The sequence below is a fragment of the Apteryx rowi genome, unplaced genomic scaffold (assembly GCF_003343035.1).
Source record: "Apteryx rowi isolate R43461 unplaced genomic scaffold, aptRow1 scaffold_515, whole genome shotgun sequence".
NCBI classification, from domain to species: domain Eukaryota; kingdom Metazoa; phylum Chordata; class Aves; order Apterygiformes; family Apterygidae; genus Apteryx; species Apteryx rowi.
In genome coordinates, this window is record NW_020450778.1 from 321,726 (window position 1) to 345,797 (window position 24,072).

The 24,072-nt window shown below is 45.8% G+C and overlaps 1 protein-coding gene across 1 annotated transcript in view; it reads right to left on the reverse strand.

Moving 5' to 3' along the window:
* Window positions 1-453: 453 nt before the first annotated feature.
* EPHA1 (EPH receptor A1) overlaps window positions 454-24,072 on the reverse strand; it is a 35,599-nt gene continuing 11,980 nt past the window's right edge. The window contains exons 3-18 of the mRNA XM_026080311.1: window positions 21,278-21,553; window positions 19,182-19,572; window positions 13,372-13,527; window positions 12,844-13,176; window positions 11,474-11,598; window positions 11,212-11,371; window positions 8,642-8,738; window positions 7,764-7,819; window positions 7,365-7,487; window positions 7,076-7,261; window positions 6,572-6,633; window positions 5,979-6,188; window positions 3,742-3,891; window positions 2,839-3,032; window positions 2,373-2,528; window positions 454-1,489 (exon numbers count right to left, since the gene is read on the reverse strand). Of these exons, the coding sequence (XP_025936096.1) occupies window positions 1,411-1,489; window positions 2,373-2,528; window positions 2,839-3,032; window positions 3,742-3,891; window positions 5,979-6,188; window positions 6,572-6,633; window positions 7,076-7,261; window positions 7,365-7,487; window positions 7,764-7,819; window positions 8,642-8,738; window positions 11,212-11,371; window positions 11,474-11,598; window positions 12,844-13,176; window positions 13,372-13,527; window positions 19,182-19,572; window positions 21,278-21,553 (2,754 nt within the window). The 3' untranslated portion in view covers window positions 454-1,410. The remainder of the gene's footprint in view (window positions 1,490-2,372; window positions 2,529-2,838; window positions 3,033-3,741; window positions 3,892-5,978; window positions 6,189-6,571; window positions 6,634-7,075; window positions 7,262-7,364; window positions 7,488-7,763; window positions 7,820-8,641; window positions 8,739-11,211; window positions 11,372-11,473; window positions 11,599-12,843; window positions 13,177-13,371; window positions 13,528-19,181; window positions 19,573-21,277; window positions 21,554-24,072) is intronic.

The following is a 24,072-nucleotide window of genomic DNA, read 5'->3' on the forward strand; positions in this document are numbered from 1 at the left end:
CTTTTCCTGGGTAGCATATGAGCACCTCGTTTTTTTGTTTTTTTTCTGAGGCAGTCTTAGGAACAGCAGAGTGAGAATTTCTTCCCTTCCCCCTGAAGCAGCTGAAAGTATTGCTTGCATGTATTTCATTGAACTATAGGAGTTAGTTCCTAATGCTTATCACTGTTTAGGGGTAAACACAGGTGCTACACAAAGATGGACTTGGCTAATGGATGGATACAGCTTTAACTGGGTTTTAAAAAAAAACCTAAAGTGATCAGCTGCACATACATCCTTTAGTCCTATTGCAACTCCATTTGCACATTAAAACTGCAGTTAAAATGGCTGTCAGACACAAGCTTGACTGAACCACCTAAACGTGGATGTAAGCACCCCGCTAGGGCTTATTATGTATATACTAAAGCAAAGTTCCCAATTGTACATGAGATAAGCCAAAGAACTCTAACACAGCTTGCTCTGCCACAAGTTTATTTACAAAATATTACTTAGAGTCTATAGCACCTGTCTTGAGCTCTGATAAATAATAACATTTCCTCCGCAGAGAAGGAATAAGACAGACCACCTATGCATGTGTTACAAATATCCTATCCAGCCAAACAATGTTATTCCCTCTTTTAAAAAGAGGCAGAGAAAAATGGGTACTTAAAAGGTTTTGTGTCAGGGCACAAGTAAAGGTATTAAGCAGGTTGGAGAGATGCAAATCTCTCTGCTGAAGTGTGCATGTGCAAGACAGCAACATGCTGAGGTTAAATGATCACTTGAGTTACAGCAGGGTGTGCTGCTACTTCCCATCTTCTTCTCAAAAAAAAAAAAAAAAGTACACCATGACTTGGTGGTGTTTAAGGCAATAATAACTGAATTAAAAAAATACATCCCTTATCAGCAGCCTTGTGGAAGACTATGTTATTCCCGTTGTGAAATAAGGAAGATGGAAGGCTGCTGAAATGAGGAAGAAATGACACTAGGGAGTGAATGGGCCCAATCTCCATGAGTCTGTGTCCTTGTGCATATTCCCTGAAGGTCCACTCTATCTGAACCCTTGTCTCCAGTCTTAAAACATTATTCTCTTTAATTGTTCATAGCCTTATGTTTCTGTGTAATTCACTGAAGGCCTGAAACTCCAGTATGTGGACTACAGGGATTATTTAATGCTGTACAGACCAGACTACAGAAGACAGGCTCGGGAACGGATTCCAAGACCAGTGCCCTGAAAAGGCACTGACAGCTGCTGTAGTGCTAAAGCAAGAACAGAAATGAGAGCACGTGGTGTTGTCTTATGAGTCTTTTCAGTCCTGGTTGTTTTGCTTTGCTTGTTTCAGTCACTCATTTGGAAGCAATTGCCATAGGAATGATTCCAAGTGATATCTGCTAGGACTGGGCATTTGTGAAGCTTAAGAGAGCAATGACAGATCACTCTTTAAAGCCTTGTATACTACAAAGGATCCTCTTCTGGTGGCCTGGAAGTGACACTCCCATCTGTTTCAAGTCCCTGAAGGAAATGAGGAAAGAAAAAATGAATTGCTGTTCTTGTTTCTTGGGGACTGGGATGTGGGGAAGGACAGAAACAGTTATCAAGCATTAATTCAGACAGTTTCCTTCCCCTCAGTGCCTGCTGCCTCCTACTGCCTCCTACTTTTTCCCTGGAGGGAAGAAACCTCCATGTGTTCCTCCACTTCCTTAGAGAATGGCTGTCTCTCTGGACCCAGTCAGCTGGTTTCTCCTGCCTCTAAAGCTAAGCCTATGCTCCCAGTGAATTAGGATTGCATCCAGTTCAGTTGTGACATGGGCCACATCTCAACCCTTTAGTAGTGTCAGCCCCAAAGTAGTGCCTGCTCACTTGTTTTATGTGGCTGGCCTGGTTGGAGCTGGCCATACATCCCTGACCCTACAACACAATAAGGGCTGTGTTGATAAATATCTGTCTTGAGTCCTTCTCAAGAAGTCCAGAAGGACTGGACTGTAGGATGGAACAGTGCCTGGCTGATATGGGTGAATGTCACTAGTCTGTGTGGAATTCAAGGGAAGCAGTTTCTCTTTATAAAGTTCTACCAGCGTGGGCGTATGGTCAGGTTAGAGAACTGCCTGCCATCTATTGTCTCCCCTTGCTATTTGTGTTTGATGTGAGTGCAGAGCAGCTCAGGCCCCTGGAGAGCCCCAAGCATGGACATTTAATGAATTAGCCCCACAGCCTGGGCTGATCCTGGTTCTTCCCTTTTAGAGCAAGAGGCCAGTCCACTTCCATTTTACTCCACAGAGAAGGATGTGGAGTGAAACTTTCCAGGTAAATAGGAGTGCCTGTTCAGATAGCACGACGACAGCCACAGGTATTGGCATAGCCTAGGGTCCCTTGCAGGAGCTTAGCTTGTCCTTACTCAGCAGTGAGCTCCAGAATGGACTCCATGGTGTCAAGGCCGGCAGTGCAAAAGTTGGAGATGTAGCGCTTCATGCGAATGGATTCCAGCCATTCAGGAATGGATCTATAGGGGATGCCATCTGACCCGCTGCAGCTGGGGAGCCGAAGTGTTACCCTGGGGACAAAGAAAATGCTCATTAGCCAGGCAACTACCTTAAATGGCCAGTACCATGAGACAGTATCTAGAGGGCAAACAGCCTCTGTCAGGGCTAGGCCAATTTATCTGCTCTCTGCACAGTGAGATCAGACTGCCCAGGGAAACGGCTGTGCCCTGTGTCACCATGGGAGAGAGATTACTACTACCTTCTTCACACAGAGCATTCAGGGTGCCTCTTGCCAGCCTGCATTGCCAGCATTATCTCTCCTTCTGTTGGAGATGAAAATCTCTCAGTTAACCTCTCCCCCTCCAATGACAGCATGGTTACCTGGGATCAAAGTCTGCAACAGACCGGAGGAGCTGGGGACTAGAGATGAAGTGTTGCAGCTGTGCCCGTATCTCCTGAAAATGAGGCCTCCTTGACCGATCATGTGACCAGCAGCTCTTCATGAGCTCGTAGAGGATAGATGGACAGTCCACAGGTGGGGGGAGCCGGTACCCATCCTCTAAACTTTTCATCACCTGTACAAAGGACAGAGAGAACAGTGGCCAAGAAGAAAAGGTACAAAAGAGAAACCAGAGACCTCAGGGACAAGGAGCAGGCAGCTAACATTTTGCACAGTTCACAGTGAGGAAGCAGGCTGAAACAGATTATATGTGTATAAAGTAAGATATTGGGCAGCACAGCAAAGGATCAGGAACTTAGGGGATGTCAAAAAGGGAAGTGGCAGATACAGCTGGTTTCAGTCTTTTTATTAGTTTATTTTTTTGCCATTAAGGCATCTGTTTATGAGAAGTGAGGACCAAGAGATCCTGTCACAGGCCCAGTGAGAAAAGGGGAACTAGACTCTGGGAAGTAATTTCAGCAGCATGTCCTAACTTCACAGATGTGCTGAACATACCTGGGAGGAGTATGAGGCTAGAGATAATACTCCAGAGCACAGGGGAAGAGGCAAGAAAGAAACCAGCAGAAAACATCTCCAGGCCCAAAGGCCTTGGCTAGAGTACCTAGCCTTTAATTTGGCTTACTGCTGTCGAAGCCCGAACCTGGTTCAGGGGCCAAGAAACTTATCACCCTCAACTTGGTTGCACTGATTTTTAGCAGAGAGGGAGACAGAATAGTTTTATGTTCAGAAGGATGGCAAGACTTCGGGCAGAGGGAGGTCTACAAAAGTTGGGCCTACATGCTTTTTATCTCCTTAAATCAGCATTTCAGCTCAATGTCTGTTACCTCTTGATTGGTCATGTCCCCGTATGGCTTGTCACCAAAAGACAACACCTCCCACATGACAATTCCAAAGCTCCAGACATCACTGGCTGATGTGAAAATCCGATGGGCGATGGCCTCTGGGGCAGTCCATCGGATGGGAATCTTACCACCCTGTGAAAGAGCGCAGACATGGTATGCCCAGCACTTACCACCGAGCTGTACTTTTCCAGTGCTTTCATACAAGGAGCTTGCAAAGTGTTTCACAGATTGGGATCACGTCACTCCAAGTGATGTATAATCACCTCTAGTTAAATTTCTCAACAGGACAGAAACAGTCTTGGAAAGTAAATGAGTTTAAGCCCTCTGTTCTGTCGAATGCTACACAAAACCACTGCTGTAGGAATAAGAGCCTGGTACCAATCACAGTCCTCCTTCAAATACCAGATATTAGAACCAGATATTAGAATCACAGGAGCTTTGGTTGAAAGCTCAACCCAGGGAACTACACACCCAGGGAACTAAAGGCCAGTCAGCCTCACCTGCATCCCTGGAAAGGTGAGGGAGCAGCTCATCCTGGAGGCCATCTCCAAGCATGTGGAGGACAAGAAGGTGATCAGGAGTAGTCAGCATGGATTCACTAAGGGGAAATCATGCTTCACCAACCTGATAGCCTTCTATGCTGGAATGACTGGCTGGGTCAATGAGGCGACAGCAGTGGATGTTGTCTACCTTGGCTTCAGCAAGGCTTTTGACACTGTCTCCCATAGCATCCTCATAGGTAAGCTCAGGAAGTATGAGTTAGACGAGCATACAGAGAGGTGGGCTGAAAACTGGCTGAATGGCTGACCTCTGAGGGTTGTGATCAATGGCACAAAGTCCAGTTGGAGGCCAGTAACTAGCAGTGTACCCCAGGGGTCAATACTGCATCCAATCCTGTTCAATTTATTCCTCAGTGACCTGGATGAAGGGACAGAGTGCACCCTCAGCAACTTTGCTGATGATACATAACTGGGAAGAGTGACTGATACACCAGAGGGCTGTGCTGTCATTCAGAGGGACCTCGACAGGCTGGGGAGATGGGCAGAGAGGAACCTCATGAAGTTCAACAAAGGCAAGTGCAGGGTTCTGCACCTAGGGAGGCATAACCCCATGCACCAGTACAGGTTGGGGGCTGACCTGCTGGAAAGCAGCTCCACAGAGAAGGACCTGGGAGTCCTGGTGGACAGCAAGTTGACCATGAGCCAGCAATTTGTCCTGGTGGCCAAGAAGGCCAATGGTGTCCTGGGGTGCATTAGGAAGAGCGTTGCCAGCAGGTTGAGGGAGGTGATCCTCCCCCTCTGCTTGGCTGTGGTGAGGCCACATCTGGAGTGCTATGTCCAGTTCTAGGCCCCCTAGTAATAGAGAGATATGGAGCTACTGGAGCGAGTTCAGCAAAGGGCCACTAAGATGATTAAGGGACTGGAGCATCTCTCATACGAGGAAAGGCTGAGAGAGCTGGCACTGTCCAGCCTGGAGAAGAGATGACTGAGGCTGACCTTATTGATGCATTTAAATATCTGAAGGGAGGATGTAAAGAGGATGGGGCCAGACTTTTTTCAGTGGTGCCCAGTGGCAGGATGAGAGGCAACGGGCACAAACTGAAACACAGGAAATTCCATATGAACATAAGGAAAAACTTCTTCACTGTGAGAGTAACAGAGCACTGGAACAGGTTGCCCAGAGAGGCTGTGGAGTCTCCATCCTTGGAGATATTCAGCACCTGACTGGACACGGTCCTGGGCAACATGAACCTGCTTGAGCAGGGGGATTGGACCAGAAGATCTTTAAAGGTCCCTTCCAACCTCTACCATTCTGTGATTCTGTGAAAGAGACTTGTAGATGTCTCTAGTCCAAACCCCTCCTCACAGCAGGACTATCTTCAAAGTCACATGTAGTTAATTGGGTCCAAAACATCAGATCCTTGGTTTTGCTTCTCGTCTCAAAAACTGCATTCCCTGTGCCACTCAATCTCCTAGCAAACAAAATCAACATGCACTCCAGACAGAAAAGCACCACCTTCTGAATCATCCACAGAGTGACTTGCAGTTTTACTATGGGTTTTCCTCAGAGATTTTCCATCCAAATCCTTCCCTGGCCTGGTGTTCTTTATTGTGAAGAAATTCTGTCATTCTTATCTGGCAGAATCCCAATCCCCCTGAGACTGCAATTTCTCTTACAAGACTGAGACCTTATCTCTCCAGAGATTGTTTTTGCATTACCTTGGTTTCATAGGTTCCCTCTGCATCATTCTCCAATATTCGGGAGAGGCCAAAGTCAGAAACCTTGCACTGAAGGCTGCGTGTTACGAGGATGTTGCGAGCAGCCAGATCCCGGTGCACATAGTTGTGTTCTGAAAGGTAGGTCATGCCAGAAGCTATTCCCTGCAGCATGCTCACAAGCTGCACAGGGCTGAATTTTTCCTCATTCTCCTGCACGGAAGACGAAATGAGAGACGACTGGTCAACTGACATCAATCTGCTGATTTCTGGTTACTGGCCTTATCAACTTTCAATCCTTGAAAGAGGACACTGGTGAACAAGCAGAAAGGCAATGCTGCAGGCTAAAGGACCCCACAGGTTCTCACTAGAGGAGTCATCTTTAGGCACCTGCACTGCAACTACCAAAGACAGCACTCTGGACATTGAGCAAATGGAAAGGCAGCAAGCTTCAACTACTGAAACTGGAAATGCAATTGCTAGTGAGCAGAAATTAAGTGGAGGTCAGGGTATTATTTCTAGTCCCAGGGACCTATACCCAGGTCAAGTGCAAGTTCCAGCAGCACACAGGCCTATTACAGATTGGGGTCTCTCACCCGGAGGAAGGTATCCAGCGCTCCATTCTCCATATACTCAGTGATGATCATCATTGGCCTCCCTTGGGGAAGACAAGAAGACATTCTCCTTTTTGCATTTCTCCTGCTCTTGCCTTTCAGCACTCTCCACAATCCCCCAGAACAGAGAACCACATCCAGCCCCAGCCAACATCCCCACTCCAGCGGCACAGCTGGCTGTCCTCTCCTCCTTAGACCTCCCCAAATGATTTTGTACTCCTCCCTCTCTGTCACACACATGACCTTAAACCATCCCTTAAATTATCCCATCTCCTCACCCACTCACCAACCCAAGAAAACCTCTCCTAACAGAGCCTCACGATTCCACTGGAAATCTATACCTCTCCTCTCTTCCTCATTCTCTGTCACATGACAATGCCAGTCTTCTCCCAGCACAGCCTCCTTGACAGCACCCTCTCTAGGAAAGGCTCTAGGGATGTGCTACCTTCTGCTCTTATTCCAGAACTCTCTCCCATGAACTCTTACGTTTGGTGACAACCCCTTCCAGATGCACAATGTTTGGGTGATTGAACTGCCCCATAATTGTTGCCTCACGCAGAAAGTTCCACCACTGCGAGTCTGAATATGTTGACTTCAGGGTCTTGATGGCAACCACAATGCGTTCTTTCCCTGGAAGCCGTAGGGACCCACGATACACTTCCCCAAACTCCCCTGTGGACAACCAGAGACACAAGGTCACAGAGGAACCCGGGAACTGGAAGCCAGATAGTAGTGTGGGTGAGCTGAAAGATGGGGAGAGAGACAAGGAACTCACCCTCCCCAATTACATTCTCCATGGTGACACAAGAGACATCCAGTTCCTTAATGAATTCCAGCACCCCTCTGCTTGGGTCATCATATGGTTGCAGGTCCACATAGGGCTTCAGCCAGGCCTTCTCTATGGCAAAAGGAAACAAAAGAGCAAATTAACCTGCCAACTTTTTGGACAAGCTTTGCAGGGCAAGGCTACAGAAGTAGAGCTGAATCCACAGATTTGCTACAAGAGCAGTGGACAAATCTACCAAACATGTTATGGAAAGAGACAAACCACATCAGAAAATCCAAGCCAGTGTCTTGTTTGAAACTACTCTTTCTTTTCATTTCTTCCAACCCACTCCAGGCTTCTCCCTGGTTCCACTGTCTCTGTCAAGCAGCACACCCCCTTTGAGCTCACCTCGATCAAAGCCTGAAGTACTGTAATCTGGCCGTGATTGTCTCCAACGAGCCTGCCTGGAAGTCATGAAATAGTCATGGAATAGTCATGAAACTGGAATGATCAACAGACAGCAAAGAGAAAAGCAAAACTTTCAGGGTGTCTGCCCTAGTCAGTCAGGCTCAGAGCTCTCAGTAGTGCAGAGCAAAGTGGAACCAGGCGCTGCACCTACTTGATAGGGTATAGCTGGCAAGAAAATCTGTGGCTTCAATTACAGTTAAGATGAAGCTTTGTCTCCATCTAGTTTGTTTTGTTCATTCCTGGGCTTGCTGAATTACAGATGAAGTTCTATTCATTTAATGTATTCTATACAGTTTCAATACAATATCTGATCTTCTTAAAACAATAGCAGCCTTGTAGACATTTAGAAAGGATGTAGAAGGACTTCATATTCAGGTAGAGAACTGCTAAAGTAAAAGTATATGGAGAATGCTTTGATATGACTAGATACACGTATAGCCTGCTTAACTGACCAGTAGCTATATAAATGATTGTGTCATAACAATATTTTTGATTAATCTGTGATGACAATGGTATGATAGTGCTGGATTATTAAAAAAATGAGAAATCACCACATTTTCCTCTGTCCTCAGCAGCAGGTATGATCTTACAGACATAGCAGCCCCTCCAATCCTGATAATCAGAGTTGTCGACTGAGACTCATTCCATTTTGCTGCAGCATGCTGGTCTTCCTCTTTCTCCTCTAACTAACCTCTACCCATCCAATTTTCCAGTGATAAATCAGGTCCTCCCTTCCTAACTCCTTCTCAAGCTCCCATAGCTCAGCTTTTCCTACCCCTACACCTGCACTTTTTTCAACTCCAAGGATTAGCACTTACTTTCGCCGGAAGATGAGAAGTCCCATAAGCAGCCCCATAAATAGTAGAACTCCAAAAACAATGGAAACTATGACTCCACCAGACAGAGCTCCCGTGTCTGCAGAGACAAAGAGACAGGCCATATCATGCAAAGACCAAGAACTATTTCACCGGAATGTAGCCACCAGCTTCTGCCAGCCAATGGTATTAGACAAGTTATGGCCATTGGTCCTCCAGGCAGCGGAGCCACCAGATTTGAGTCCTATGGCATTGTTATTCACGTGCATCGTGCATCTTCAGGTGGGTATGTGGTTGACTTTTATCTATAATGCTGATCCTCTGCTTGAATAATTTATCCCTATACCTGATTTAGCTTTCAAATAAGCCACGCTTGGGTTGGACTAGAGAACACCAGAGGTCTGTTCCCACATAAATCTGTGACACTTTCAAAAACCAAGAACTGCTGCTTCTTCCCTCCCATTCCTCTCCAGCTGCTCCTTCAGATCAGACTTTTCCTCCTGTTCAGACTTACCAAAATCTGGATTTAGTTCGTTAATTAATTAGACAGAAAACACTGCTGCTTAGCAGGTACTGACTTATGAACTTAAAATCTAATGTCATGATCCTACTTTCTCAAAACTAAGCCTCAGATGGTTTCATTTTGTGATTGGATAGTGTTCAGATAACTCAGGTTGTCTTCTTCAATTTGTATTCTCAAACTGAAGCCATTAATTGCCAGACTGTATATTTGATTTTATCAGAACAAATGCTAAATAACCTCAGTTGGTGAAGTGTGTGTTCTTAAACCTTTATTTCTCATAACTTTAAAGAAACTTTAAAAACATTTTAAAAATACAGAAAAGTTTTTTTTTTTATCCTTATCTAATGCGCATCCACATTTTTTAATATTTTCTCTGAAAACATTTAGGGAAATATCCAGAAGAAAGAAAACTCGTAAAGAAACTGTCTAAAGCAAGGAACAACTGCATGACAATGTGTCCGGAAGTTTTTCCTAACATCCAGTCCAATGGTCAGCATCACTGATTAACTCTTGTTATCCTTGCTCAATTTGATGCTGACTCATCCCACCAAAATTATTAAAAATCACCAGCTTAGTTAAGCAGAAATCAAGAGGCAAAGCTAACATTTCTCTTTGCTAAAATCAAAGAGGCAAGCCATGGAAGGTGAGGTAATATCTTTTATTAAACCAACTAGAAAAAATGGATGAGCTTTTAGGTACATAGTTCTTTTGCAGGAAATTAAGGGACCTAAATTCTCAAATTCAGGCAAAAAATTATGGCCTCTTCCTACAAATCTTGTTCCACTAATATTCCTAGGCCAATACAACTAAATAATGCTTCTGCTATAATCAGAGAAGCACTCCTACCAAATGAAACTTTGCTTTCATATTCAAAATACCCTTGTCTTGGTAGGACGAGATGATTTTGTTTAAAAAAGCATCATCTTGGGAAAAGCTGCAAAGAATCTTCTAACATGTCCTTTTATAATCAAACCCATCTATGTTACATGTTAATTTATATGTGGAACATTATTCTATTGGTTAAATATCATTTATGTCATCATTACGGGCACTGTGACTTCAAGAACATCTTATCAAAAACTCCTGGTGTCAAAAGATGCCAATCTTAAATGTCATTCCAATCACAGTGACACAAGTCCTTATTATCTTTTACTCAGATAACATAACTATTTAGTCATGTTAAATCATGCCTTTGATTTCTTCTGTGTCCTTGTTCCATTAAATTAAAATTAGCCTTTCTTAGGCGTCATTCCAATGAACATATTTCTGTAATTACTAGGACCATCCATAGGGTCAACAGCAGGATCTGTGAATTCATGGAATGAAGAAAGAGGAAACTCCATCACAGAAGACTTCAATAATGGGGAAATCTCTGGAGAAGAGATTTAAAAGAATAGTTCCATAATAACCTTGGGAAAGGGGAGGTTGGATGTGGAGCCTGTATGAGCTGGTTTTGAAAGAGGAGAGAGGTCTTTCTTGTGGCTTCAATGGCTTGGCCTTCTACACTTTGTACTTTGGGGGAGAACTACTTTTCTCAGCAGCATATCTTTTAGGCAGAATCATCACCAGAATTACATTCAGGGGCTTGGTTACATACAGTGGAAATGAGAAAGCTGGAAAAAAATTTGCGATGAAGTGCTTTGAGGTCTCACCTTCTTTTCATTAGTAACTTCCATGCAAAAAGGTGCATATGTGAATCATTTTGCTAACACTCAAAATTAGAAACACTACTAGCCAGAATCAAAAAATCATTCAGGAGAACTAGATGAAGAGACAGTACATAATTTAACAGTACATTACACAAACCTGAGACCAGTCAGCTCCAAACGGGAGAGTATTTTGTATGACAGCAAGGGAACATGCTAACTGTCTCCCTGTTCTGCATTTTCACAAAGCAAGAGGCTTGGCCTAGGTGATAAGGAGCTCAAGAGTGTGATTTCTTTGCCTTACAGCTAGTACAATACCAAAAGAGATCCATGTACCATGTGCATATACAATCCAATGGGGTAGTAAGTTTATCACAAATGAGATACCAGAGGTTGTACCTCACCTGGTGGAAGAGTGCGGAATTCTTGCTCCTGGGAGTAAGGCCCAGGCCCGAGGGGTGTGATGGATCTCACACGAAGAAGATAGGCTGTGTCAGGCTGCAGGTCTGTCAGAGTGACATTTGGCTCAAGAAGGTGCTTCACTGTGTAACGTGCCTCCTCTCCCTGCAGGAATCAAAGAGGGTCAAGTAACAGATGCACATGGAACGAACAGGACTCTTTCACCCCTTTAGGTGAAAGGAGAAGAACAGATGAGGCAGGTCTCACCTTCTCAAAGAACATGACCTCATACTCCACTGAGGTACGGCTGCGCTGCCATGGGGCAAGCCAAGAAACGGACAGACTGCTGTCATCTCTCTGTGTCAGGATAAACTGGGACACTGTCACTGGAGCTGCAGTGGGGAGAGCAGAGAATATCAGGAGGAAATACAAATGTAATGCAAACTAGGCCCTCTCTTCACCTGAGGCTCTATCCTTCCTACTCTGGTCATATCATGAAACTGGAACTGACTCTTACTGCCACAGCTGAATTTCTACTCCATTATCTTTCTTGCCTACGGTGAAAGGGAAATAAGATCTCCAGTTGTAAATAATTGTTTTGTATGAATACCCCAATAGTAGAAGCATAACTCTGTTTGGCCTCCAAAACAAAATCAGGGTTCCAAGGAATTATATTTAACGCAACACTGTATTGAAAGTGTTCGGTTTGAAATCAAGATGTAAAGATTTTCAGCTCTTAAAGCAGCTGTAGCACAACCATCCTATATGATTTATGAATGCAACTCCATTTCAGAAAGATGCTGACCATGAGATTTCACATTCAAAATCTCTCAATTGACTGCAAATGTACCCTGCTCATGAATAAAAAGGTAATTCTTAATGGTCTGCAGGGACTGAAGAGTCAAGCCTGGTTCTCTCCTTATTTTTCATAATCACTAGGAAGGGATGGGGTGACCCAAAAGTAGCTCTGGTTTCCTAAGTTGTGCTGCCTCTGCTTAGGGTCAGAAAGAAAAGGCAGAAAAAGTCTTATTTTGTCACTAAATCAAAATTGGGTAAAGCACCAAGGCCTGTTGAGCACTGACATATCTCTTTTCCACAGTCATGTTTCACAGCATACTGGAAAGTATTCACAGGACAGTCAGACTAGCCAACCTCAAGCTAAACTATACAGAAAACTGCCAGAGATAACTTGCATTTTTTTAGCATCCTCATTTCTCTCTGCTTAAAAAGCTTTTCTTTTCAGCTACATCGGGATTTCTATTGTCCTTGGTTTGATTTTTTGCAACATCTGAGTCACAAGAAATATTTCTTGCCACAGGCCCTGTTCCTCCTGTCACACGGGGAACAAGCCAGTTGGACTACACCAGTGTATCACAGGGAGGGCTTTGTCCTCCTTGCCTTTGTGAAGTCCTTGGTGGATTCATAGCTCTTGGTGAGCTATTTGCTCTGCTGCTTTGACTGGCAAGGAAAATGACTGATGGACTTTAAAAGCCAGAGGCAGAGGTATCTTAGAGTCCTGATCATAGCATGCTGACACATGTGGAAGACAGAAGGAGAAGATGGAGAAAGATTAAAAAATTCACAGAGATTCCTCTTTTCCTGATGCGCAGGAAGAACTTCTCTCTGCTTTTGCTAACCTGCATGTCCAACTGCAACCCAGACAGCTGGAGTAGTCCTCTGTGCAGCAGGGCCCATTCCTGAGACACCATTATGGGCTTCCACAGCAAATGTGTAGTTGGTGTAAGCTTCTAGGCCGTCCACGTCCACAGTAGGTTTAGTGAGACCAGAAGCACTGGGGGAGAAGACCACACCAGCCTCACATGGCTCACATGTCAGGAAAAGACAGCGCTGACAGAAGACTGTATAAGTCAGGTCCTTCCGTCCACCATGATCACTGGGTGGCTGCCACCACAGACTGAGCTGTGTGCCAATGAGGGAGAAGCTGACATTACGGGGAGCTGAGGGGGGGCCTACAAGAAGCACGGAAGAAAGTATTAGATCCAGCTGTTAATACCCAAAGTACTGAGGCAGCTTCCCTTCTGCTGATGCATTTCAAATCATGCCCTCTGTTCTCCCAACTTCTCCCTCCCTGATCTCTAATCTCCATTTCCCAACACTTCATTTTCTCTCATTTTTCTTATTATTTCTTTATAGCCTTGACTCACGGGTGCAAGCAATGTTCTGGCCCTCCAAAGGTGCCCGGTAGAAGCCTGTGTTGCAGGAACAAGATGTAGCCCCTGACTCATTGGACAAGCTATTTGGGGGGCACTTCAGGCAGCGTTTAGTCTCCAGGGAGTGACGGTAGAATCCTTGCCGGCAAGCTGTGGAAAGACAGATGAATCAGCTTAAGATCAACAAGAAACAATCTGCCAGTTTTGTTCAACTTCTTAAGCATTCCTTTATTTTTTTGCTCTCTTTTTCCATTCTCTTAGATCACAGAAATATTTAGGTTGGAAGGGACTCCTGGAGATCACCTAGACAAGCCTCCTGCTCAGAGCAGATAGATAGGAGATGCAAACTCAAGGTAGGATCAACCTTATGGTAGGATCTGTAGACTGCAGATCAGGGATCTCATTCCTCAAGGATGCTATACAAAAACAGAACCTGGTCAGCCCTAGAGAGTCCTTACAACCTAAACTCAAACCATTCTTCAATTTACCCCTTCAAGCTTTCCTTGTACTCCTGAGAATCCTCTACATACTGACATCATATGTAGTAGCCTAGGGACTATATAGCAGAAGCATCTTTCCTGACTTTTCAAGTGTTGTACCAGGGCACCACCTAGCAGGGCCCTGGAAAATGTCCAGGTAAGTATCAGTTTGCCTAAGAGCACTGAATGTAGCTGCCTATGGAGCCAACACAGACTGCAGAGAACGTATGCCATGTGCTTCCTGTAAAAGTAAGCAGCCACATCCTTCTCTAGCTATAACATCTGACACAGCCTTTACTGCAATATTACTAGCTTGAGCTACAGATGCTCTGATCTGTCTGCTTCCTTCTTCAGTTATCTTAAGGGTAATGCTCCACCTCTGTGGGAGTGTGGCAAGGAGGGAATGAATGAGGCAAATTGCAGTATCCTGCGAATTTAATGTTTTATCAACCTGTGAAGAGTAACTAAATGAATCTATCAAATGTTCTTAAACTAAAAGCAAACAAAAAACCTATCACTAATCAGATGGTAGAGGGATGGATAAACTGATATTCTGCACAGGTTACAGCCTTGCATTTAACGTCAGCATAGAGGGAATGAACCTTTTCACATCGTACTATGACAGCAACAATATTCTGTGTAATCCCTCAGCAGATCCCAATGGAGACCATCCCAAATCCATCTGCTCAGAAGCCATACAGAAATGGCTTACTGTGTTGGTGCATAGCATAGAAAATAATCTTTTATCCAGAAGGTTTAAAAAAATCCAGTTATTCCTACTCTATGACAAAGAGGAACAACTGAGGGACCTAAAAACATTTCTATTAACAAAGGCCAAACAGGACTCCTCTCTATTAGTCTCAGGAAGAGTCATTATCCTCACTGTACATGGAGACCTCTCTCCAGATTATCATCAGAGAAGCGGTTCCACCTCATTCCTATTGGTCCCTTCTTTTGCCCTGGGATGGCAAGAAGACTGTGCCATTATGCTGGATGATGCTGATTGGCCTACTGGTTACATATTAATGCCATCACACAACCATCTGGCCAGTACACATAGACCAAAAGGATTTGAACCCTGAAGAGCACAGAAAGAAGAAATAATCACAAGCAGTATAAGCAACCAGCACCTTCTGAGCTCAGGAAATAACGGACCACTTATGAAAATGAGTCTATCATCCTTAGCTACAAACTGAAAAGGAATCATGCAACTATGTGGCTAATGATAGGAAAGGCTGTTGAAACATCTAAAAGGCTCAACCATTGATTCTCACTGGTAAGCAGCCTGACAGTGAAAACAGCACAGTCTTTTACTTGAACAAAATATTTCAGAGAATGGGGATTAGGAAAATCTGAGGCCTGAAAAGTAAAAAATGCATACTCTTAATCTCTTCTTGCTGCCTATAAAGGAGCTATGGCAAGCAGATGGGCCATCAACACTGAGAGGTTGCTTGGTGGGTGTGAGACTGATAGGTACCAACTGGCTGAAGCCCACCAGTGACAATCTTCATTCTTTCCCTTTCCTCCACACATTTCCACTGCCAAAGGTGTCACCAGCTCAAAAAATCATTTATATTCTATTTAACATCAAATCACCCCCTTCAGAAATAGGCAGAAAAAAGAAAAATTACTTTGGTCTCTAGGCTGCTCGTGACTGAGAGTACTTCTACATGGTAGAGTCAAGATGAAAACTCTGTGACCTCCTACCATTGTTCCAGTATAAGATTTCAAATTTCTTGACACTGGATCAGTCTGGATTGGGAGAGCTTAGACAGCAACAACATGAAAAACAAATCAAGAGCAGAGCCACAGATAAATATAACACAGATACTCTGGCGTTCCCTGGACAATACTGCCTGCCGTGAATATGGGGCAACCTACATACCTGCTTATTATCCAGCTAAGCCAAACTTGGCAAGGCAATTTGGGGCTAGGGATTTTTCCAAGAACACTTAGCTCCTACCCCAAAATATCCTCCAAAGCTTTCCTCTGTTCCACCTGGCCTGAACACCAATGCCATTCCAGGCCCTCAGTCCACATCTGTGGCACAGAGTAAAACCAGCCACTGTTGGGCCTCTGCTTCACTCACCAGTGTTGGTGAGTTCCTTCAAGTGGGATAGCTAACTTAGAGGAAGACAGTAAGCCTAGTAGTGAGAGGCAGTGCAGGGAACTGCGTGGGGGACGTCTGGGTGAGGGATAAACCTAGGAGGTAACAGAGAACACACTAGCCAGCCTGACAGGCTCATGTCACCTTAGGCTATATCTAGAGCAAACTAAGGTAAACTAAACAGGACCAGAGTGCAGGCTGGAGTCATAACACACAGCTGTCTGTACTATCTAGGCACTAGCATGCCTCCAGTACAGTTTTGGTTGTGGACAGCCAGCCTCTGGCCCAGGTATGTTTGGAGGGACAGGGCAGTGAGTGGCTGTTCCCACTGGGCAATGAGGCCACTCAGTTTCAGGAGGATGAGCAGGCAGCTGAGCCATACAAGCACAAGCCCACCTAGGCCTGAGGAGCAGAGGACACAGCAGAGCCCCAGAGCCCAGAGGAGCCCCCCAGGCCTCCAGAGGGAGCGGCCCTGGTGTCCCCAGGCAGAACCCCCGCCCCGGCGCCGCGGATCCCGGAAGCGAGCTCCGCGTGGGCGTCGCCGGAGCCGCGCTGCCGGCCTGCCGCACGGGACGCGGCGGCGGCGCCCGGCGCCTCGGCTCCCACGCACCCGCTGCCGCCGCCTTGCCCGCAACCGCCGGTAGGGGGCTGCACTGCGCCGGCGAGGCGGCGGCTCCGCCCGGGGCCGGCTCCTGCGCGCGGGGCCCGGGGCGGGGGGAGCGCCCGGCGGCTCCGGGGGCGGGAGCGGCAGGGCGACGCGCTCCCCCGGGGCGCGCCTGCCGCACTGGCAGCGTGCCCTGCTGGGGGGCGGCAGGCCGGAGAGCCCGGTTTCCTTCCCATGCTGCTCTGTCCCACCCTGCAGTTCCTTTAACGAGGCTCATTAGGCAGAAGGGAAAGCAGCCTGTGCCCTCAGCTCGCCCAGGCGTGAGTGAGCGGAGGCGTTCACCCAGGCTGCAAAGACGCAAAAGTCAGCAGTCTCAGCAGCAGCAGCCGAGCCCCTCTCTCGCCCCAGGCACTTGGTTTCCTCAGCCCTTGGGAACCTGCCTCAGGCCCACCTCCTCCTTCCAGGCAACAAGATGGGAAAAACAGGCTTGGGAAAGGGCCTGTTAGCACTGCTTTCCCCAGGCTCCAGAGGGCAAAGAGGATGACTGGGGCCCTCCCTTCATTCCTTATTCCTACAGGTGTTCATCTGGAGACTGCCAGCAAGCACTGGGCAGCCTTCAGGCACCAGAGCTGAGCTAATGGAGAGTTCAGGGTGAGCAATCCGCTCACCCACTGGCAGAGCCCATCAAGAAACCAGAAGGCAGGCAGGGGGCACAGCCAGTCTCTGTTCACAATAAATTACTTAACTTGAGGAAGCTAATCACAGAGAGCTGGGTTTGTCAGCAGCAAAGTCTGCAATACTTTGAAAAGCTGAGATTTAACCCTGTGGGCAGGCACAGTTTTTCTGCGAACGTGGGACAGCTGAGCCATTAAACCCATAAACCCAGTAGAGGTTTATGTGCTTGGAAATTCAACCAGAGGTTGAGCGAACTAGTTCAGAACTGGGACTTCTGGCTTTCCACTGCTTCCTGTCCTGCAACAGAGGTCAGAGTCTCCTGCCTATTATGTGGCAAGGGTCATAGCTCAGCTTTCTTTTTTTTCTGTTCCTGCTCAGGGCAAAAATCAGAATGAAAGGACTCTGCCGGAAGATCCGTGTCCTCTGCCCTCTCCCCCTTTTCATATTTCCAGGGGAAGCCCTTCATCTTCCGAACACCAAAGTAGAAGCCCTGATCTCAGCCTTTATGCTGACCTAGATTGTTCCCAGTCCTTTGTACAGTGCCTGGCCTTTACCCTAGAGTGAGAGGGTCCCAAGACATCCTCCAACAGGCAACCTACATTCACCTTCTCTTTCTCTGATCCTCCAGTAAGACACTGCTCTGGGCATGAGGTTGACTCTCCCTACCCCTGCTAGGTTTTCCCCTCTTCCCTTCCTCTCCTGAGAGATCTTCCCAGTCCTTACTGATCCTACAAAAGATACTTCTGGCTGCAGCTGTACTTGGGTGGAGTGGGAGAAAAGCACAGATGCAGAATGAACCTGTCCTGCGATAGCAGTCATGGCCTGTCCAGGCATGACAGCTTCCCTGCCCCTTCCCAGGGGAGTACTCTCAGGAGGGTGGGGATAGCTCTGCAGCACCTAAGTGGAAAAACTGGCTGAGCTATGGAAGGAAAGGGGATTGCTGGAGAAGGCCAAAGATCTTGTGCTTCAACTTTTGCCAACTCTCCAAGCAAAATGAGCAAGCAGTGGGGATTGAAAGAAACATCAGATCCTTGTACTGGAGCAAAGACAGGACAAAGCAGAGAGACAGGCCCCGCTGCTGACCCTAAGAAAGAACTGTGCATGGATTCCTTTTTCTGTATTCTGAACTAACCCAGCCTTGTGCCATATGGCTCTGACAACAAGAGCAGAGATGTGCCATCCTTTTACCTCCCTTTCGGCAGTAATACATATTCCAAATAACACCACACACATCCTCTCCCCTGACATACCCATCAAGTTGCTGTAAGTAGCTGTATCCTCTCCCCTCTGTGGCAAAAGGAGAACCCTGTACTGCTTGCTCCAACAACCATGGCTCACCCTGTGGCTCCAGTAGCATGGTGACTCCTAAGCCTGCTAACTGCTCTTCCTCAGAAATGAGCCAGGCACCGATGGTATTGTGCAATGTGCTTTACACAGTTTCCCATGGCAGAAGAACCATCCCAGTCCAAGCAGAAGGGGGCACAGAGGAGAAACTTTGCCCTTGTTCGCCTCCGGCTCTCAGCTTTCTAGTCACGGGACAAATATACTCTTCCATGCATCTGACCCACCTGCCCTGGGAGAACAAGGCTGCCATTTAAGGGTTGGGAACCAGTTGTTGAGTGAGTCAGTGTCAATCACACAATTACCGCTCACAGAAACTAGCTCCAGAGCTGAAGGCTCCTGGATGAAGCCCAAGAGGGAGTGGAGAGGTGTGTGCAGGTCTTACACCTGACACAGGAGGAGTAAATCACAACTGAGAAAGAGAATCTCAGGGAGGGAAAAAGGTATAAGAAATGTCTGGCCAGCACAGAGGGCTGGCAAGAGAGAGAAGTAGACCACACTAACTCCCCGATCCCGCTTTATGCTCACAGATGCTCTGGTCTCTGGTTCCCTAGAACCTCTCTTATGGCCTACAGCCAGTGTCTGTCTGCCCACGCACCTACGCAGCTCCCGTCGACTTCCTCAAACCCCACAGCACAAAGGCATTGACCCATTGGTACCAGCCACTCCCCGTCGGTGCTGCAGTGCATCCTGGGGGGAGATCCCATTTCTTCAGCTGCAAACTCCACGCAGGTACCAGGCACTTCTGTGAGCCCTTCTGAACCTGCCAGGGTCTCTGGAAAATGGGCAAGGCCCTGCACTGCCTCTGGGCAGGTCTTGTAATACACTCGGACAGACACCATCGCCACACAGGCCCCGGAGTTCTGGAAAGCCAAGTAGAAGCCCCGGCGAGACAGCTTCCCAATGGGGCACACTTCTGTGTTCAGCTGCATGGCACCCGATTCAATATCTCTGCTTGTGAAACTTCGATCTGCTGCCACGGTGTTGAGCTAAGCAGAAGAGAAAAAGACAGCAACTTCAACATCTGAGCAGGCAGCAGCAGCTCTGAGATAGCTACGCCTGTCAAACTTCTTTTATGCTAAGGCCCTTTAGAGGCTGCATGGTCAACTACTTCTAATACCAATGCACTGCATGCTGTCTTTCTTTGCACTTGGAAGAAGCGTTAATATAGCAATGGGTCCCCATCCTCTCTTGTTTCCATGCTTTCCACCATCTCCTTTCAATTGCTATGCAATCATTCTTTGGTCTTATACAGTATTTCATATTCTGGGTTTCTGATCTTTAGGAACTGCCCCAGCAGAAATGAACAAATCAGCAGTACATCTCTATTCCGTTACATTTTTCTTCTTTGTTTGCAAATTGTATACAGTAAAATCACAACAACCATTAGAGTTGTGTTGAGTTGACCAGTGAATTACAGCCAACTGTTTCCGGGCTGCATTTGATTCAGATCAGGTCTTCTGCACCAAGGCAGTTGTCATGCAGTGTTCAACACATTTTATCATTATAGATACTTAGGTGAAAAATGCTTCCAAGCTCTTACATTCCCACTGCTTCAGCAAAGAAAGAATGAGAATGAGTGAGATATGCTTCATATGCTGGGGCAAGAGGGTAATGCCTCCATGGCATCATGTTATATGGAAAAGTTGGGCTGCAGGTGGGGAGGCCTTCCTTCTCAGGCAGCCTGCTAACGGATCCACTCCACTGTAGGCCACTCCCCATTACATGATGCCACCTGCTCCCCGTAGCTGGATAGCAGATTAAAGGATTTGCTCAGCAGCTGCATCTGGCAGTGGGATCACAGAGCAGGTTTAGGAGTTGTGGAAGTATCACACAAATTCATGCGGTAGGCCCCAGCTGCAAGGGGAGGTGATGGAGCACTGGGGAGGGAGGGGAGTCGGATACAAGAGTCTTGCTCTTCCTGTGTTAGCCTTTACAGTTCTTTGTTTTCATAATATGTCTTTTAAACTACAGAGGAAATGGCAGTCAAATAATTTAGGTCTGTGGCTTCTTTTAGGACAGAACTGGGTTCTAGAAAGTCATCTACAAAGAACTTGAGGTTCCCTGTTCTGGAATTCAAATGTTTCTGTGGCAAGAGGCCACTACATCAGGGCAGCAAGTACAGCAAGTAAAATATAGGGGAGCTAAATACTTTTACTCAAGGGAGAATTTCATTATAACTATCTATCTAACTATCTATCTATCTATCATTCATTATAACTAGCTATCAGCTCCAGTTTTAGAGAAAACACCCTATATCTCATAACAATCACAGCAAATGATCAGGAGCCCAGACACCTGAACTGGATTCTGTTCTTCTCTTGGTCTAATCTTGCTTTAATACCTAAGGCAAGTCAAATTCCATGGGACTCTGCTTTCTATCTGTAAAAATTGGTGTAACAACCTAGCATTGTTATAACTCTTTAGAATCCTTACATAAATTGTGTCAAGTTAAACAAGTGGTTAAGTGGAATAGAGGTCTGATCTCATTTGAAAACTATTACCTCCTGTGGCAAAGACTGCTCTGAGCATAACAGTGAGGCACTGGTGACAGAGCTTGTTGTAAGGACAACACTCACTATCCATTCCCCTCCTGCCCTCCGACTCTGGTTCTCTCGGCCTCTCCTCGCCAGCAAGACACACCTAGTTTAAGCTGAAAAATATGAACCAGTCTTCACCCCCAGCTCTACAGACCTTGATGAACAGTGGTCGTCGGAACTGGATCCCGACATCTTGCTCAGATTCCATGTAGTAGAGATTGAAGGTCTCTTTGCAGGTGATCACTTCACCTTTGAAGCTCTTGCAGTCCCTCACGGTGAACTTTAGCTCCACATAAATGCGGGAGGCTGCCTCGCCCCGATAGATCCAATTTGTGCGAAGCCAGTGATCAGTATCGCCCTCAGAAAGCACACTGCAGTCCTGGTACATATAGACAGGGGTACCATTTATCATCTGCTGCACTTCACTCCACTGTTCCCGGGGCAGAAGAAAACGCACATTGTCAGACAGATGTGAGAGACAAGTTGCACTTCAAATACGACAAAATATAGCCTACAAGATCCATTCCCATATAGCATTCAGGGCTCAAAGCCTGTCTAGCTGAAAAGTCTCTTATGCTGAGCAAAAGATGCATCTAGTCTAGAGTCCAAACCTGCCTAAACTCTATGCAGGGAGCAAAGGGGATACTGTGATTAGAACCTAACTCATGCCAAACTGAAAGGAACCACAGTGCATGGACCTTCACCTATCCCCTTCATCCTACCTTGGCTTATTTCTTCTCATTCTAGAGCCAGAGAAAGATCCACCTACTTCTGTGTATTGGCAGCTTCTCTCTCCCATTGTTTACATTCAAAGGATATGATAGGAGCTGCCAGAGCAGGACTCTTATCTGCCCCTGAAAATAGTGTAGCAGGAGGATCAGGTGCAGAAGCGTCTTCTAAAGACAACAGCACTCTGGGGTAAGGGAAGAGATGGCCTGCCACAATGGATAGGTCAATTGCAGGAGGACCACACTAGAGCAGGCACTCATTAAGTCTGAGATTTTGCAAACTAATTTACCTGTTAAAATTCAGTTGATTTTCCTGACTTCACACTAGGTTCTGCTTCTAGCCCAGGTAAATAATGGCTGGGAGAAAGACATGGGCACAGCTGGTCACTGTATGAGTCCAGTAGGGTTTGACAAGTATTTTAACATACACTTTTGCTCAATTTTGTATGCTTCTAGTTTTGTTTCCTCATTACAGATCAGGTATGAAATGCAAAGAATGTTCACTTTAGAGAAAGTTACACATGAGAACTGAAAACTTGGAAATGAAGGTTTGTCCACAGGGAAAATAACTTAGATCCTCTTTTTGCCCCCATATGAAGAGTGCCTTTTACATTATGCTTTAAATGTTTAATCAAATTAAATTGAAACAAGTACCCACACAGGTACTGGCACAAGTTTAAGCTTCTTGGTTTTAAATCACACATCAGGTTAAGATACAATTTAAACAAGGCCTCAGTCTCTATATTACTCCAGGCTTGTCAAGTCTCATGGGCTGAGTGTGAGATTCACAAATTTCTCTCCTCTAGCACCACGACCTCCTGCACTCACAGCACAGCCCTATAGCCTCTCTCCCTACTTGCTATCCCACAGACCTGATGCAGCCCCCTAGGCCACTCTGCTGACTAGTGGAGTCTGAGAGATGGAGCCACCGAGTGCCAAATAAGGCTCTGGTTTTATGCCATGACTTAGAGCATACCTCCTGTGCAGCCCCACTCTGAAAATTGCCAGTGCTTTGTCCAAGCTGGCAAGCCCTGATAATAGGCTCATATCGAGCTGTTTGCAGCCATTTACCTAAATGCATACTAGCAATCTTCTCCCAGGAAGTTCTGCAGATGGTATCTATGTGTCCCTTCTTGTTTCCTCTTTTTCCATGTAATTAATCTCCAGTATTATCCCGCCCTGTTAATATGACCTGCACCACATGGGATTTACACCTATTTCACTTACATGGGTCATAGGACTTATGATACCACGAAAGAGAAATAGACTGATCTAAACTGATCTATCAGAAGAGGTAGTCACTTAATTATCCATTGCACCATTTCATGGAAAAACCTCTGGAAAATGCTACAGAACTGAATTTACAAGACATCCTTAAGTATATTGAAATAGAAGAGGAGATGAAACTATAAAGGTGTATGAGAACAAAGTAGCTTTCGCAAGGAATTGCTAATGTTAACTCTGTCTTTTAGAAGCATTTTTCCATGGATGTCTGCCTCCATCAAGCTGATGGGAAACGCATGATTGCATTTTAAGGTCTAGAGTTAGACAAGTTGCCATTAGCAAGTTATCCTAAGGCAATGCCACAGAGAAGTGCCACCAGAAAGCTGAGCGATTTTGCATGTTTTGAACACTAGACTAGAAAGGCATTAAAACCCAGTCTAAACTCCTAGGAAATAGGCTATGTAGGATGTCTGATCTTGTAACAGATATCACTTACCAAAAAAACATGAGCTGTTGTGGTGCATGTCCTGAATATACCATTTTCAAAACTAAGTGACATGAGGTCAAAGTTTCATTTTCAATAGTGACTTACATCTCTAGCAGAAAAATTTACTGTAAACTCTGCTACTGGAAAAATCCAGCTGCTAACTCCTGCATTTCTTAGCTCATCTCAGCTCGACTTCTTCCAGACTGAGCTCTTCAGGGCAAAGAGGCTTACCACTGTCTATTGTACAGTCTCTCATGCGGTGTGGTGCAAAGAAATAACAAGGGAGCCAGACTTGGTTCTTTTAGACTCTGCTGATGATGGGTATAGGAAGTAAAATGAGGATATTATTTATGCTAACAATACAGAATGGTCGTTAAATATGCCTGTGACTTCTTTTCATTAGTCAGTGAAGCTTTTAAATTCAAAGCAGTGGAGAAAAACTGTTACCTACAAGACTTAATGAAAGGATGATGAGTCCAGAAGTTGCTAGGCAACTGTCTCACATCCTCA